The 16,180-nt window shown below is 41.0% G+C and overlaps 1 protein-coding gene and 1 pseudogene across 1 annotated transcript; one reads left to right on the top strand and one right to left on the bottom strand.

Moving 5' to 3' along the window:
- The window catches only part of LOC139373916 (zinc finger protein 79-like), a 260,279-nt pseudogene that overhangs the window by 94,349 nt on the left and 149,750 nt on the right, over positions 1-16,180 (bottom strand).
- Positions 3,017-11,660, top strand: LOC139372855 (zinc finger protein 135-like). Its single transcript, XM_071112692.1, has 2 exons — positions 3,017-3,137; positions 10,333-11,660. Exons 1-2 carry the CDS (start codon positions 3,032-3,034, stop codon positions 11,658-11,660), a joined length of 1,434 nt encoding a protein of 477 aa, XP_070968793.1. The 5' UTR covers positions 3,017-3,031.

Consider the following 16,180-nt stretch of genomic DNA (forward strand, 5'->3'; position numbering starts at 1 on the left):
ACAGTAGTTCTCCTACTGGGAGGCGCGGGAAATAGTTTAAAGAGTGATTGGTGCTGAGGAAGCTATGGCAGTGGATGGCCCGCAGCCTGTTGAGATTCATAATGTCGTTTACCAGTTGAAGGATACCGAATGTAAATATTAATTGTACGTTCGGCTGAAAGGTTTTTGGGAGTTCAGTAATTAACATTGGAAGCATTGCAGGCAGTGGTGGAAAAAGTACCCACTTGCCATAATTGAGTAAAAGTAAAGATGCTTGAGTCCTTTCCTATCAAGCTTAAAGTGAAATCCACCCAGTCAAATACCACTTGAGTAAAAGTATAAAGTATTTGGTTTGACATATATGTAACGGATGTGAAATAGCTCGTTATCGGTGGTGCGCGCTAAATAGCGTTTCAATCGGTGACGTCACTCTCTCTGAGACCTTGAAGTAGTAGTTCCCCTTGCTCTGCAAGTGCCGCGGCTTTTGTGGGGCGATGGGTAACGATGCTTCATGGGTGACTGTTGTTGATGTGTGCAGAGGGTCCCTAGTTCGCGCCCGAGTATGGGCGAGGGGACAGTCTAAAGTTATACTGTTACATATACATAAGTATCAAAGGTAAAAGTATAAATAATTTCAAAGCCATTATATTAAGCAAAAGATTTTCTTGAAATGTAAATGTTTGGATAGTCAGGGGCACACTCCAACACTCAGGGCGCGTTTCTAAATTCGCTCTGGCTATATATTCCGATTTCAGAGCACTCTGGTCTGAGTGCCAGAGGACAGAATAATTGATCAAAGCTTAGCAAGCCGTGAGTACGGCCGGTGTCAGGAAACGTCGGCAAATGAAACGTAATTAAATTGTTGCCTGTAGCACAGTTAAAGTCACCAATGCTCTCTGGATAACATGAACACAGCCTAACCAGCTCTGCTAAGGCGAGTAAAACGGCCAGAGTTCTCTCATTTGTACTGAAAGTAGCTAGCAAGCTAGCCAATGCTAACCAGTTATCTTGGATGCTTGACTGCCGTTGTGAGGTCAGAACGCTTGAATCAACCCTCCTCCTCCGCCAGAGCGTCCAGTGTGTCTCTGAACGCTCCGAGAGCGATACGAACTGACAGTCTGACAACGCTCTGAATTTACGAAAGCCCAAGCGCACTCTGGCACTCCAGATTGAATTTAAGATCACATCCATAATTTACTAATAAAGTATTTGTGTTTAGTGAGTCCAACAGATCAGATGCAGTAGGGATGCGCGAATTTAAAATTAAATGTTTCCCTGTCCTGCTAATCATTCAAAATGTAACGAGAACTTTTGGGTGTCAGGGAAAATGTATGGAGTTGAAAGTACATTATTTTCTTTAGGAATGTAGTGAAGTAGAAGTTGAAGTTGTCAAAATATATCAAAAGTAAAGTACAGATACCCCCCAAAAACGACTCATGTGGCACTTAAATGTTTGTACTTAAGTACTTTACACCACTGATTGCAGGGAATACTGACTGAAGATGTTCCTCCCTACGAGGCCCATGAGACTGTGTAGGGATGTGATTTGAATCGGACTGTGACTGAAGGAGTGGGATGTTGTTATTGATCTATTTTTGTATTTTGTTTTGATGTCGTTGTTCCCCCTCCCCTTTTCCGTAAAGGAAATGTATTTTCTTCTACAGTTTATTAACCTTACAGTAGGTGGCGGCAGACACGTTATATTTGTGTAATTGTCATTATACCAGAGAAGAAGATGACGCTGCTGCGCTATAGTAGTGGGGAACAGGAAGTTCCGGGTCGAAACGACAGAACTGTGTTTTGAAGTCGATAGTGGTTGTGTCCGTTTCTAATGTATCATTGTAGGTATGTAATAGCATGTTTAAACTTTCTAATGTCGAGAGAATATATAACACGCTAGGTAACAAATCCGTCAATGTATTATCACGTTTGGTAAAGGTTTTAATTGTATGTGTTATTTTGGGGTCAAACCGAGTGAGTGAAGAACGTGTTTAAAAAAAATGTTACAAGTCACATAACTAGACTTTGGGTTTATCTGAGTGTATGTACATCATTTCGTCAAAGTCATTTCATAAAGATTCCATTTATTTGAGTTCGTTTTTACATGTTCTTGGTTTTGTGTAAAATGTTTATGAGCTGGTAAATAGCCTCGTCCGAACCATCCTGTTCTCGCGAGTTTACATACACTGTTTCGTTAATTAAAGCTCGCGAGATCAGGATGGTTCGGACGAGGCAAGTCAAATGGCGGGAACGATTTCGGTGGTCTTTCTATGAGTTTATTCGTGGTGAAATGGCGACATGAGGCTGTGTGATAGTGTCAAAATTGAGGGAAGCTAACTGAAGTTATCCTTCACCATTTGGAGAGAGAGGCCAACTGCATGGAATGGCGTCGATTAATGCGGATGAATCGGAGCACGTGTCAAACTCATTCCATGGAGGACCAAGTGTCTGCCAGTAATAATGTGTTAGAGTGGAAAGTTGGGAGGTGTTTGAGGAGACCACAGGGCCTCATTTACACCCTGATTAACCAAGGCCATAAAAATAGGTGTAGTTAAACTGGGATGCAGCCGTGTAAATGAGAACGTGTTCTGAACGAGCCTACCTGGTTAAATAAAGGTTTAGTAAAACATTGAAAGTGGTAGATTGTTAATATCTTGTGCTGGTCAGGTTCAGCAAGGGAAGATTCTTCAATTGGAAAATCATAATGGGACAAAGTGCACTTATGTTGTGCAATTTAAAATGTGTACTTTGTGTCTAATGTGAATGAATGTATTGTCAGGGATTATCTACCTGATCTACTGAAATAAGATAATTGAACAAGAAAAACAAGAAAATATTTTTACAGAATAAAGTGCCAGAACTGTCAAGAAAATAACTTTTGTGTCCGTTTGTCTTTATTACTACAGACCGACTCAGATTAAGTCTGAAGCCGGTAACATCAACAGTGAGGACAAACCCAGCCTGTCACTCTCCTTCCACACTGAGTAGAAACCTACAGTCACTGGGTCCTGATTGTGACAGTGGAGCCCAGTTTGCTCTGCAGGATCCAGAGATGGCATCAGTGAAGCTGGAAGACTGCAGTCGAACACTGGAGCTGAATGTCAACATTAAAGATGAAGAGGAAGAGGAGGAGAAGATTAGGACAACTGTTAGTCATGGTAAGAGCTGTTTCTATCTATAAGTTATATTCATGTATTAGACCTCCATAAGTTATGACCAGTCTATTGCTAGGTTGAATTCTGTAATTCTGACATCACACATCCCTGAACAACTCAAGACTTCCCAGCGAAGCAAAAACAATTTAAACTTGTCACGCCTGCCTTTCCCCACACATTGTCTCAAGAACGTTGAAAATATTTAATACCCTCAATCACTAAGTTAGGCATACCTCATTTCAAAAAAGGCCATGGCTTCATCACTGTCAATATTGAATGATATTTCTTCACGTTTTACCAGTGAAAAGACCAAGCTGCGTCTGCATGCCAATCGTTTGATCTCAATCAGTTTCATGGGAATATGCATTTAAATCTTCTTGGATTACTGTTTGGTGAGCAAATTAGAGCAGATGGTGTTGAATTATTTTGAATTCCTGTCTTTTGTTTTCATCAAAGCACATTCTGCCTAATTGCGCGATGTTGAGTTTGGGACGATTCAGCAAACCATCCTAAAATCTCGTAAGAAATTCGGTTTTTGTTGTAACAGTAATGTTATGCTATAATATTTGGTGATGTGGACTACTAATTAATCATTAGGTGATCGTCCAAGACATTGATCTGACTTTACTAAACAAACACCATTGTGGCGGCGCATCGCACTATGAGGTCTACCTGTGTTGATTCTAAGATTCCTGGAACTACCGAAAGTGGTTAAATTCACCAAAAAGGTGTTTTGATGTACATAACCTGCAAATGTGAAGATGATTGCGTTCAACCCTGTGTAAATCAGTCAATTCTTAACATAAAGACTTTAAACTCAGGATTCGGTAAGAGCCTACCCCAAAGAGGATATGTGTTCACGTTCAGCTTCCTGTGCCCACCGGAAGTGCCTTAAAATGGTGTCATAGGTGCTGTTTCGGAGGGTTAAAAAGATCAGATCTTTTCAAAACTTCATATGTGTTACTAGGTAACCCTCATGAACTGTAAATCAGTCATTTCTCCCAACAGATGTCAAAGAAAAACCTCTCACATGCACATACACACACACACACAGCAAGGATGGAGTGACAAAGTGAGGTGTTTAAAGACACAGAGTGCCTGCATTGGCATTTCCATAATCTCAAGGCCGTGCCGAGTTCAACGAGATGCCCCGCTTGACTGTAGCTCGCTCGGTCTAAGCATAGCAACCATGAGAAAAAGTAGGCCCAAAATGAAGCCTGGCCCTAAATTTAATTTGCTTTTGGGTGACAGTGAGAGAACCGTTAGGGTAAGAAGCACAATTCGTACTCTTTTGCCTCACAACATTTGGTGATGCAGAAACGAGAGAACATGTTTGGCTGTTTTTATATATATATATATATATATATATATAAGGGCATCAGGGGCGGCAGGGTAGCCTAGTGGTTAGAGCGTTGGACTAGTAACCGGAAGGTTGCGAGTTCAAACCCCCGAGCTGTCGTTCTGCCCCTGAACAGGCAGTTAACCCACTGTTCCCAGGCCGTCATTGAAAATAAGAATTTGTTCTTAACTGACTTGCCTGGTTAAATAAAGGTAAAATAAAAAAATAAAAATCAGTCAATTGAAATTAATTAGGCTGTAGATTTCACATGACTGGGCAGGGGTGCAGCCATGGGTGGGCCTTGGAAGGCATAGGCCCACCCACTTGGCAGCCAGACCCACCTCAGGTCCTGGGCTGACGTTGTTACACGTGGTCTACGATTGTGAAGCCGGTTGGATGTACTGCCAAATACTCTAATAGGACATTGGAGGCAGCTTATGGTAGAGAAATTAACATTCAATTCTCTGGGAACAGCTCTGGTGGACATTCCTGCAGTCAGCATGACAATTGCACGCTCCCTCAAAACTTGAGACATCTGTGACATTGTGTTGTGTGGCCTTTTATTGTCCCCAGTGTAACCGATGTGAAATGGCTAGCTAGTTAGTGGTGGTGCGTGCTAATAGCGTTTCAATCGGTGACGTCACTCGCTTTGAGACCTTGAAGTAGTGGTTCCCCTTGCTCTGCAAGGGCCGCGGCTTTTGTGGAGCGATGGGTAACGATGTCTTCATGGGTGACTGTTCTCTGTGTGCAGAGGGTCCCTGGTTCGAGCCCGGGTATGGGCGAGGGGACGGACTAAAGTCATACTGTTACACCAGCACAAGGTGCAACTGTGTAATGACTATGCCGTTTAATCAGTTTCTTGATATGCCACACCTGTCAGGTGGATGGATTATCTTGGTAAAGGGGAAAATGTTCACTAACAGGGATGTAAACATATTTCTGCACACAATTTGAGAGAAATAAGCTTTTAGTGTGTGTTGGAACATTTCAGATTTTTCTTTTTCAGCTCATGAAACATGGGACCAACACTTTACATTTATATATTTTTTCAGTGTAGTTATGCATTACTGTCCTCTCCATGTTCGGCTGGAATTTACCCTGAAAAGGATTTGAGAAATATGATTGGTTGAGGATAGGCCTACGTCTCGTTATGCGCTGCACAGAATGACTATTGTAGCTGGAAACAGATAGATATGGAATATCTACATAGGTGTACAGAGGCCCATTATCAGCAACCATCACTCCTGTGTTCCAATGTCATGTTGTGTTAGCGAATCCAAGCTTATCATTTTAAAAGGCTAATTAATCATTACAAAACCTTTTGCAATTATGTTAGCACAGCTGAAAACTGTGGTGCTGATTAGTGAAGCAATAAAACGGTCCATCTTTAGACTAGCTGAGTATCTGGGTCATTTGTCGGTTCGATTACAGGCTCAAAATGACCAGAACCAAAGACCTTTCTTCTGAAACTTCTGAAATTTGGAAGAGCCTTCCATGTGAGAAAGAAACTGGGGATCCCAAGAAACTGAAGATCTCGTACAACGCTGTGTACTACTCCCTTCACAGAACAGCGCAAACTGGCTTCAACCAGAATAGAAAGAGGAGTGGGAGGCCCCGGTGCACAACTGGGCAAGAGGACAAGTATTTTAGAGTGTCTAGAGAAACAGACGTCTCACAAGTCCTCAACTGGCAGCTTCATTAAATAGTACCCGCAAAACACCAATCTCAATGTCAACAGTGAAGAGGCGACTCCGGGATGCTGGCCTTCTAGACACTATTCTGGTTAGAGACTGTTTGCATTGTTCTGTGAAGAGAGTAGTACACAGCGTTGTACGAGATCTTCAGCCGTTTCCAGCTACAATAGTCATTTACAACATTAACAATGTTTACACTGTATTTCTGATCACTTTGACATTATTTGATTGGACAAAAATGTGCTATTCTTTCAAAAACATGGACATTTGTAACTTTAGAATTTATTCATTTATTTCACCACTAATGGTAGTGTATTTAAAAAATATTTTTTTTTTAACCTTTATTTAACTTTCTTAGCATTCTGGTTATTGTCCGGAATTTCCGATGACTGACGTGCCCAAAGTAAACTGCCCAGAAGCTAGGATATGCATATACTTGATCGCATTGGATAGAAAACACACTGAAGTTCCTAAAACTGTTAAAATAATGTCTGTGGGTATAACAGACCTGATATGACAGGCGAAAACCTTGAGGAAAATCCATCCAGAATTTTTATTTCTTGAGGTCACAGATGCTTGCCTATGGGATATTCAAATTGATAGGACCCAGATTGCAGTTCCTTTGGCTTCCACTAGATGTCAACAGTCTGTAGAAAGGGTTTCATGCTTGTTTTTTGAAAAATTAGTATTTGTAGTTTTTCCAAGATGTCCCCCATTAGAAAAGTAGTCATGTTGCACGCATCAACGAGAGTGCGCTCTTCGTTATTTATCTTTGCTATTGAACACACTATTCTCCGTCTTAAATATTATTGTTTATTTACATATTAGAATACCTGAGGATTAATTGGAAACTTCGTTTGACTTTTTTGGACGATCTTTACCGGTAACCTTTAAGATTCGTTTGTGTGCATGTTGAACGAGTGACCTACTGAATCAAGCGCGCCATCTAAACTGATACTTTTGGGATATAATGAAGGATATTATCGAACAAAACAACCATTAATTGTGTAGCTGGGACCCTTGGGATTGCAATCAGAGGAAGATCTTCAAAGGTAAGTGATTTATTTAATTGCTGTCTGTGATTTTGTGACGCCTGTGCTGGTTGAAAAAGTATTTTGACGTGGGGAGCTGTCCTCAGATAATCGCATGGTATGCTTTCTCCGTAAAGCCTTTTTCAAATCTGACAACGCAGTTGGATTAACAAGAAGCTTTTAAATTATGTAAGACACTTCTATTTTCGTGAATGTTTAATATTCCGATTTTTGTATTTTGAATTTCGCGCTCTGCAATTTCACCGGATGTTGTCGTAGGTGTCCTGCTAGCGTTTGGACATAGGCAAGTCAGTTAAGAACAAATTCTTATTTTCAATGATGGCCTAGGAACATTGGGTTAACTGCCTTGTTCAGGGGCAGAACGACAGATTTTTACCTTGTCAGCTCGGGGATTCGATCTTGCAACCTTTCGGTTGCTCTAACCACTGAGCTACCTGTCACCCGGTATGGCCAGAAGAGGACTGGTCACAACTCTGCCTGGTTCCTCTCTCGGTTTCTTCCTAGGTTCCTGCTTTCTAGGGAGTTTTTTTGTGGCCACTGTGCTTCTACATCTGCATTGCTTGCTCTTTGGGGATTTTAGGCTGGGTTTCTGTTAACCTCTCTGGGACCGTTTGGTACGCGAGCGTCCCACCTTTCAACTGCCAGTGAAACTGCAGGGCGCCAAATTCAAAACAACAGAAATCCCATAATAAATATTCCTCAAACATACAAGTATTTTACACCATTTTAAAGATACAATTGTCGTTAATCCAACCACAGTGTCCGATTTCAAAAACGCTTTTCGGCGAAAGCAGAACATATCGTTATGTTAGGTCAGAGCCAAGTCACAGAAAGCATTCAGCCATTTTCCAACCAAAGAGTGGAGTCACAAAAAGCAGAAATATCGATAAAATTTATCACTTACCTTTGATGATCTTCATCAGATGACACTCCTAGGACATCATGTTACACAATACATGTATGTTTTGTTCGGTAAAGTTCATATTTATATCCAAAAATCTAAGTTTACATAGGAGCGTTACGTTCAGTAGTTCCACAACATCCGGTGATTTTTGCAGAAAGCCACATCAATTACAGAAATGCTCATAATAAATGTTGATGAAAATACAAGAATTATGCACGGAATTATAGATACACTTCTCCTTAATGCAACCGCTGTGTCCGATTTCAAAAAAACTTGACCAAAAAAGCATAATCTGAGTACGGCGCTTAGACAAAAAAATCAAGCCAAACAAATGTCTGCCATGTTGGAGTCGAGAGATGTCCGAATAACATGATAAATATTCACTTACCTTTGATGATCTTCATCAGAATGCACTCCCAGGAATCCCAGGTCCACAATAAGTGCTTGTTCTGTTCGATAATGTACATCATTTATTTCAAAATAGCTCCTTTTGTTGGCGCGTTCAGTACACAATCTAAACTCACCAAGCGCGTTCACTAGTTTCAGACGAAAAGTCAAAAAAAGTTCCGTTACAGTCCATAGCAACATGTCAAACGATGTTTAGAATCAATCTTTAGGGCGTTTTTAACATAAATCTTCAATAATGTTCCAACCGGACAATTCCTTTGTCTGTACAAATGAAGTGGAACGTAGCTACCTTTCACGTGAGCGCGCCAGACCGAGGCTGTGGCACTCTGCCAGACCACTCACTCATAGAGCCCTTATGAGCCCCTCCTTTAGAGTAGAATCCTCTAAACAGGTTTTAAATACTGTTGACATCTAGTGGAAGCCTTGGGAAGTGCAAAATAACTAACATCACACGGTATCTTCAATAGGAGCTGAGTTGAATAACTACAAACCTCAGATTTCCCACTTCTTGGTAGGATTTTTCTCAGGATTTTACCTGCCATATAAGTTCTGTTATACTCACAGACATCATTCAAACAGTTTTAGAAACTTCAGATTGTTTTCTATCCAAATGTTCTATTTATATGCATATTCTAGGTTTTTCGGCTGAGTAGCAGGCAGCTTAATTTGGGCACGTTTTTCATACAAGCTTCCCAATACTGCCCCCTACCCCAAAGAAATTAACTTCACTAGGGTAGGGGGCAGCATTTGGAATTTTGGATGAAAAGCGTGCCCAAGTTAAACTGCCTGCTACTCGGGCCCATAAGCTAGGATATGCATATAATTAGTCGATTTGAATAGAAAACACTGTTAAAATAATGTCTGAGTATAACAGAACTGATATGGCAGGCGAAAACCAGAGGAAAATCCAACCAGGAAGTACTATTATTTTGAAAGGCTGTTTTTCCATTGAAAGCCTATCCACCATACAAAGACTTAGGACCCAGTGGAAATCTGTCTTCCTCAACATGTGACCAGTCTTTAGGCATTGTTTCAGATCTCTATGGCTTCCTCAACATGTGACCAGTCTTTAGGCATTGTTTCAGGCTTTTACTCTGAAAAATGAGGGAGATACACCGCTTTCAATGAGAGGACAGTGGAAATGTCCATCCATGAGCCAGGCACGTGATCGGGAGCGCACATTTATTGTTTACCTTTTTCCATTGACAAAGCTTTTGTCCGATTGAAATATTATTGATTTTTTGTGACAAAAGCAACCTGACGATTGATTTTAAACATCGTTTGACATGTTTCTACTATCTTTTATTGTGTTTTTTGACTTTTCGAGAGTGCTTATTGTGCCTTTGGATTTCTGAACTAAACGCACCAACAAAACTGAGGTATTTGGACATAAAGATGAACTTTATCGAACAAAACACACATTTATTGTGTAACATGAAGTCCTGTGAGTGCCATCTAATGAAGATCATCAAAGGTTAGTGATTCATTTAATCGCTATTTCTGACTTTAATGAGACCTCTCCTTGGCTGGAAAATTACTGTATGGTTTTCTGTGACTAGGTGCTGACCTAACATAATCGTTTGGTGTGCTTTCACCGTAAAGCCTATTTGAAATCGAACACTGTGGCTGGATTTACAAGAAGTTTATCTTTAAAATGGTGTAAAATAATTTTAATTAAGGGATTTGAACCAGACAGGTTAAGCACTTTGTGACAACTACTGATGTAAAAAGGGCTTCATAAAATACATTTGATTAACATGTATATCACATCAACTGACTGTTTTTTCTGATGTTCACACAGGATACCATTTTGAGACATTCTCCACATCCAGAGAGCAACAGCGGGAAGATCAGAGAGCTAAGAGGTCTCATCACTGCCCACATTGTGAAGAGATTTTCCCATTTCTATTAAAGCTAAAAATACACCTAAAAATACACACAGGAGAGAAGCCTTACTCCTGCTCTGACTTTGGAAAACGTTTTAAAACATCAAATGAGCTAAAGGTTCATCAGAAGACTCACACAGGAGAGAAGCCTTACTCCTGCTCTGACTGTGGAAAACGTTTTAAAACATCAAATGAGCTAAAGGTTCATCAGAAGACTCACACAGGAGAGAAGCCTTACTCCTGCTCTGACTGTGGAAAATGTTTTAAAACATTATATGACCTAAAGGTTCACCAGAGAACACACACAGGAGAGAAGCCTTACGTCTGCTCTGACTGTGGAAAATGCTTCACAACATCAACTACTCTAAAAGTTCATCAGAGAACACACACAGGAGAGAAGCCTTATTCCTGCTCTGACTGTGGAACTAGTTTCTCTAAATTTTCCACCTTAAAAACACATGAACGTACACATACAGGAGAGAAGCCTTACTTCTGCTCTGACTGTGGGGCGAGTTTCTCTCAGCTGGGCACCTTAAAAACACACCAACGTATACACACAGGAGAGAAGCCTTATTCCTGCTCTGACTGTGGAAAATGTTTTAAAAGATCAAATGAGCTAAAAGTTCATCAGAGAACACACACAGGAGAGAAGCCTTTCTTCTGCCCTGACTGTGGAACTAGTTTCTCTCAGCTTTCCCACTTAAAATCACATGAACGTATACACACAGGAGCGAAGCCTTATTCCTGCTCTGACTGTGGGAAATGTTTTAAAACATATGACCTAAAGGTTCATCAGAGAACACACACAGGAGAGAAGCCTTATTCCTGCTCTGACTGTGGAAAATGCTTCAGAACATCAACTCATCTAAAAGTTCATCAGAGAACACACACAGGAGAGAAGCCTTATTCCTGCTCTGACTGTGGAAAACGTTTTAAAACATCAAATGAGCTAAAGGCTCATCAGAGAACACACACAGGAGAGAAGCCTTATTCCTGCTCTGACTGTGGAAAATGCTTCAGAACATCAACTCATCTAAAAGTTCATCAGAGAACACACACAGGAGAGAAGCCTTATTCCTGCTCTGACTGTGGAAAACGTTTTAAAACATCAAATGAGCTAAAGGTTCATCAGAGAACACACACAGGAGAGAAGCCTTTCTTCTGCTCTGACTGTGGGGCGAGTTTCTCTCAACTTTCCCATTTACAATCACATGAACGTATACATACAGGAGAGAAGCCTTAAGTCTGCTCTGACTGTGGGGCGAGTTTCTGTCAGCTGGGCACCTTAAAAACACACCAACGTATACACACAGGAGAGAAGCCTTACGTCTGCTCTGACTGTGGAACTAGTTTCTCGCAACTTTCCAACTTAAAATCACATGAACATATACATACAGGGGAGAAGCCATACTCCTGCTCTGACTGTGGAAAATGCTTCAAAACATCAACTGTGCTAAAAGTTCGCCAGAGAACACACACAGGAGAGAAGCCTTATTACTGCTCTGACTGTGTAAATGCTTCACAACATCAACTCATCTAAAAGTTCATCAGAGAACACGTACAGGAGAAAAGCCTTACTCCTGCTCTGACTGTGGAAAATGCTTCAGAACATCAACTCATCTAAAAGTTCATCAGAGAACACACACAGGAGAGAAGCCTTATTCCTGCTCTGACTGTGGGGCGAGTTTCTCTCAACTTTCCCATTTACAATCACATGAACGTATACATACAGGAGAGAAGCCTTAAGTCTGCTCTGACTGTGGGGCGAGTTTCTGTCAGCTGGGCACCTTAAAAACACACCAACGTATACACACAGGAGAGAAGCCTTAAGTCTGCTCTGACTGTGGAACTAGTTTCTCGCAACTTTCCAACTTAAAATCACATGAACGTATACATACAGGGGAGAAGCCATACTCCTGCTCTGACTGTGGAAAATGCTTCACTACATCAACTAAGCTAAAAGTTAATCAGAGTACACGTACAGGAGAAAAGCCTTACTCCTGTTCTGACTGTGGGGTGAGTTTCTCTTGACTGGATACCTTAAACACACACCAACATATACATAAAGGAGAGAAGGCATACTCTTGCTCTGTTTGTGTAAAATGCTTCAAAACAGCAACCGATCTTATAGTTCATCAGAGAACACACGCATGAGAGAAGCCTACTCACACTTTTGGGTGAGTTTCTCTCACCATAGCAACTTAACACACCAATGTAGTCACACAGGAGAGAAGTCTTACTCCTGCTCTGTGGAAGGGTGGGCGTGTAACTCAAACTTCTAGCCAAAGGCTGCTGTGTTTAGAATCTCATCAAGGAGGACTGTAGCATTTTAGCTAATCAGCAACTTTGCAACTACTTACTACTTTTTAGCTATTACTTAGCATGTTAGCTTAGCATGCAACTACTTAGTATGTTAGCTAACCTTTCCCCTAAAACCATTTAACCCCTCACCCCTAACCTAGCTAACGTTAGCAACAACAAATTGGAATTCGTAGCATATCATACATATTACAAAATAACGTAAGAATTGTAATTCGTAACATACGATACATCCTAGAAGTCGTATTATACTGAACAATTTAAACACAACAATTTCAAAGATGTATAGTTCGTATAAGGAAATCAGTCATTTTAAATAAGAGGCCATAATCTATGGATTTCACATGACTGGGCAGGGGCTCCGCCATGGGTGGGACTTGGGAGGGCATAGGCCCACTTGGGAGCCAGGACCATTCAATCGGCATGACTTTTTCCCCACAGAAGGTCTTGATTACAGACAGAAATACTACTCAGCCCCTCCCCCCACCACCTCAGACAATCCTGCAGGTGAAGAGGTCCTGGGCTGCCGTGGTTACATGTGATCTGCAGTTGTGAGGCCGGTTGGATGTCCTGCCAAATTCTCTAAAAGGACGTTAGAGGTGGCTTATGGTAGAGATATACATATTGAATTCTCTCCTGCAGTCATCATGCATCTAGTAGACACTTCTTTAAAAATACATTTTTTGAACCTTTATTTAACTCTGCAAGTCTGTTAATAAGAACTAATTCTTATTTACAATGATGGCCTAGGAACAGTGTGTTAACTGCCTTGTTCAGAGGCAGAACAACAGAGTTTTACCTTGTCTGCTCGGGGACCTTTTGGTTACTGGCCCAACGCTCCAACCACGAGGCTACCTTCCGCCCCTAACATGTATCAGATAGAGATGGTGTGATGATCACTTTTCAACACTAGTTTGGGGGGATTATTTTACAACTTTATTTAATGATACACAGTTTATGAAATGAATCCATGTGTTTATTAATTGTCTTTCAAACTAGATTAGTTATTTTAGTTACTGATCATGAATGTGTTTGAATAACTGCATTGAAGCAAAGTTTATTGATCGGCCAATGAAAAATAAAGTTACATGAATATGTACTGGTCAACCTCTTCTTCTCTTTAGTATTCAGTTCTTCATATTAGATCTGACAGTATGAATGGTTCTTATGGTTGTATTCAGTTCTTCATATTAGATCTGACTGTATGAATGGTTCTTATGGTTGTATTCAGTTCTTCATATTAGATCTGACAGTATGAATGGTTCTTATGGGCTGAGTGCCCGGAGTGTTTTTGTATGACTACAGTCAGGAGTTCTCTCTGACCCTGTGACGTCACCAGCACATTAAGCACATTCATCTTGAGATAGCCAGGTGAGACAACCACATATCACAGTAAACACATTTCTCCTCAATTAGCCAGTGTCACTTATTATTATTATTAGTAGTAGTAGTAGTAGTATTTGGGGGAGATACTCTTTAAAGACGTATGATTTCAGACCTTTTCGGGCAGATGGGCAGGTACTCTGCTGTCCTAGCATCAGAGGGAAGCTGGTGCCACCATTGGGGTGCCAGGACAGAGAAGTGCTTTGACTGGGCTGAGAGGGAGCTTGACCTCCTGTAGCAGTGGGACGGCCATGAGACCAGAGGTGGCAGAACTGAGTGCTCGGGTTGGGATACAGGGTTTGAGCATAGCCTGAAGGTAGAGATGGGGCAGTTCTTCTTGCTGCACCGTAAGTAAACACCATTGTCTTGTAGTGGATGTGAGCTTCGACTGGAAGCCAGTGGAATGTATGGAGGAGCAGGGTGACATGGGGGAACTTGGGAAGGTTAAACACCCAGACGGACTGCAGTGTTCTATGGGAGACCCATCATTCAGGGCAGGTGAGCCATCTGTTTTGAGCCCCATAGTTTTAGCGATAAAACAGTGTGAAATAAATTATCTGTTTGCAAACAATGTAAAAAAACATAATTGAGTTATTAATAAAGCTGCATACAAACATGGACTCTTTTTTTGTTTTCTTGAGTAAGGCAGCTCCAAAATGCAGATCTTCAGCCTTCTGTGGAGGTGGGGCAAGCCCGCAGAAAATAGGGAGCTTTGCGCCGTGATCGGCTCAGTGTTCTGTCATTCATGGGGACAAGACGTCACTGCCAAGTCTAAGGGTAGAAATTGAAAATTCAAGGCCCTTGGGTGCTGCCATAGAGTTACATTAGAAGTGCCCATCCAAGAAGGCTTAAGGTCATTGTCCACAGATAGAATAACTTCAAATCATGTGATATCTACAGTCGCTTTTATTGGACTGATCATGTCAACATCATACTTTCAACATCTGAGCTAGCAGTCATCATCATGAATCAAGTTGACAGTCTACTGGCAAATCCTTTTTAATCTTTGTCATATTAAGAGAAATAATGAGAAATTATAGATAAAATGTATCGGTGCTCATCGGTCATTGGACATAAACATCACACAACAAATTGCAAATTCAACAATGAGTGGTTTGGAAGGAATCAGTGGCAAACTGCAAGCATTGCAAAGCAATCATTAGCCTGCTATTCAGTGGAGTGGCTGTGTGGTCCCAAGTCTAAGATTAAGGGTCTCTTTTCCTAGTTTAAAACTGTAAACATTCAACATTGGCCATGCTGTCAATGAAGCTTGATTTGTGCCACGCTCAAATCAACTTAACTCGGTACTGCAAAATCTGACTTGTGTGAGTTCAAAACAACTGGGAACTTGGGGAAAAACACTGAGGGAAAAACGACTGAGAAAATACGTTTTGAACTTTCATCCAACTCGGAATTGTAAATTGGGAACTCGGGCCTCTTTCTACAGCTACGACCTGAAGATCACTGACGTCATCATGATTCCTTTTTTTTCTTCTTCGAGTTCCCAGTTGTCTTGAAAGCACCACAAATCCAGAGAATGCCATAATTTGTTGACGAATTTTGATGACAAAATATGCCCACAAATTACTGCCGCGCCACCTTCCTGTTCAAGTGAGCACAGCACAACAAAGTAAGTCCAAAAATGTCTTGTATGCTGCTGCATAAATTATGTAATATGCCAGGAAGATATGTATACTGTAGCTAAGAAAGTAATACTAAGTGTATGTTGTGTAGTAAGATGTTAGTAGCCCATGTGCCCCACCCTAATAATTTTATCTAGTTTCACATCTTAATTTTGCCTACTGTTCTGACTTGGTGGTTCACATGTAGCCTATAACCTGTTTTTGAGAAATGTAATCATTGAATATTGTAAGAATTTTCATTGTCTGCATATATGCCCCTTTATTTATCCTACGGTTCTGACTTGGCGTACAGGGAGAACACTGTAAGGACGGCCCATGTTCTGAATTCTGTCGCTGTACATTTCCAAAGTGCTGAACAAATAGTTACATTGACTACGTCCGTCCTAGCTCGCTCATTAATGTCTTAATCGAAATTACG

This window comes from Oncorhynchus clarkii, chromosome 18 (genome assembly GCF_045791955.1).
Source record: "Oncorhynchus clarkii lewisi isolate Uvic-CL-2024 chromosome 18, UVic_Ocla_1.0, whole genome shotgun sequence".
NCBI lineage: Eukaryota > Metazoa > Chordata > Actinopteri > Salmoniformes > Salmonidae > Oncorhynchus > Oncorhynchus clarkii.

Excerpts from the sequence above, each read along its gene's own strand:
- LOC139372855 (XM_071112692.1), top strand. The coding sequence starts at position 3,032 with ATGGCATCAGTGAAGCTGGAAGACTGCAGTCGAACACTGGAGCTGAAT. Across the intron at positions 3,138-10,332 it reads TAGGACAACTGTTAGTCATG|GATACCATTTTGAGACATTC; the intron begins GTAAGAGCTGTT and ends ATGTTCACACAG.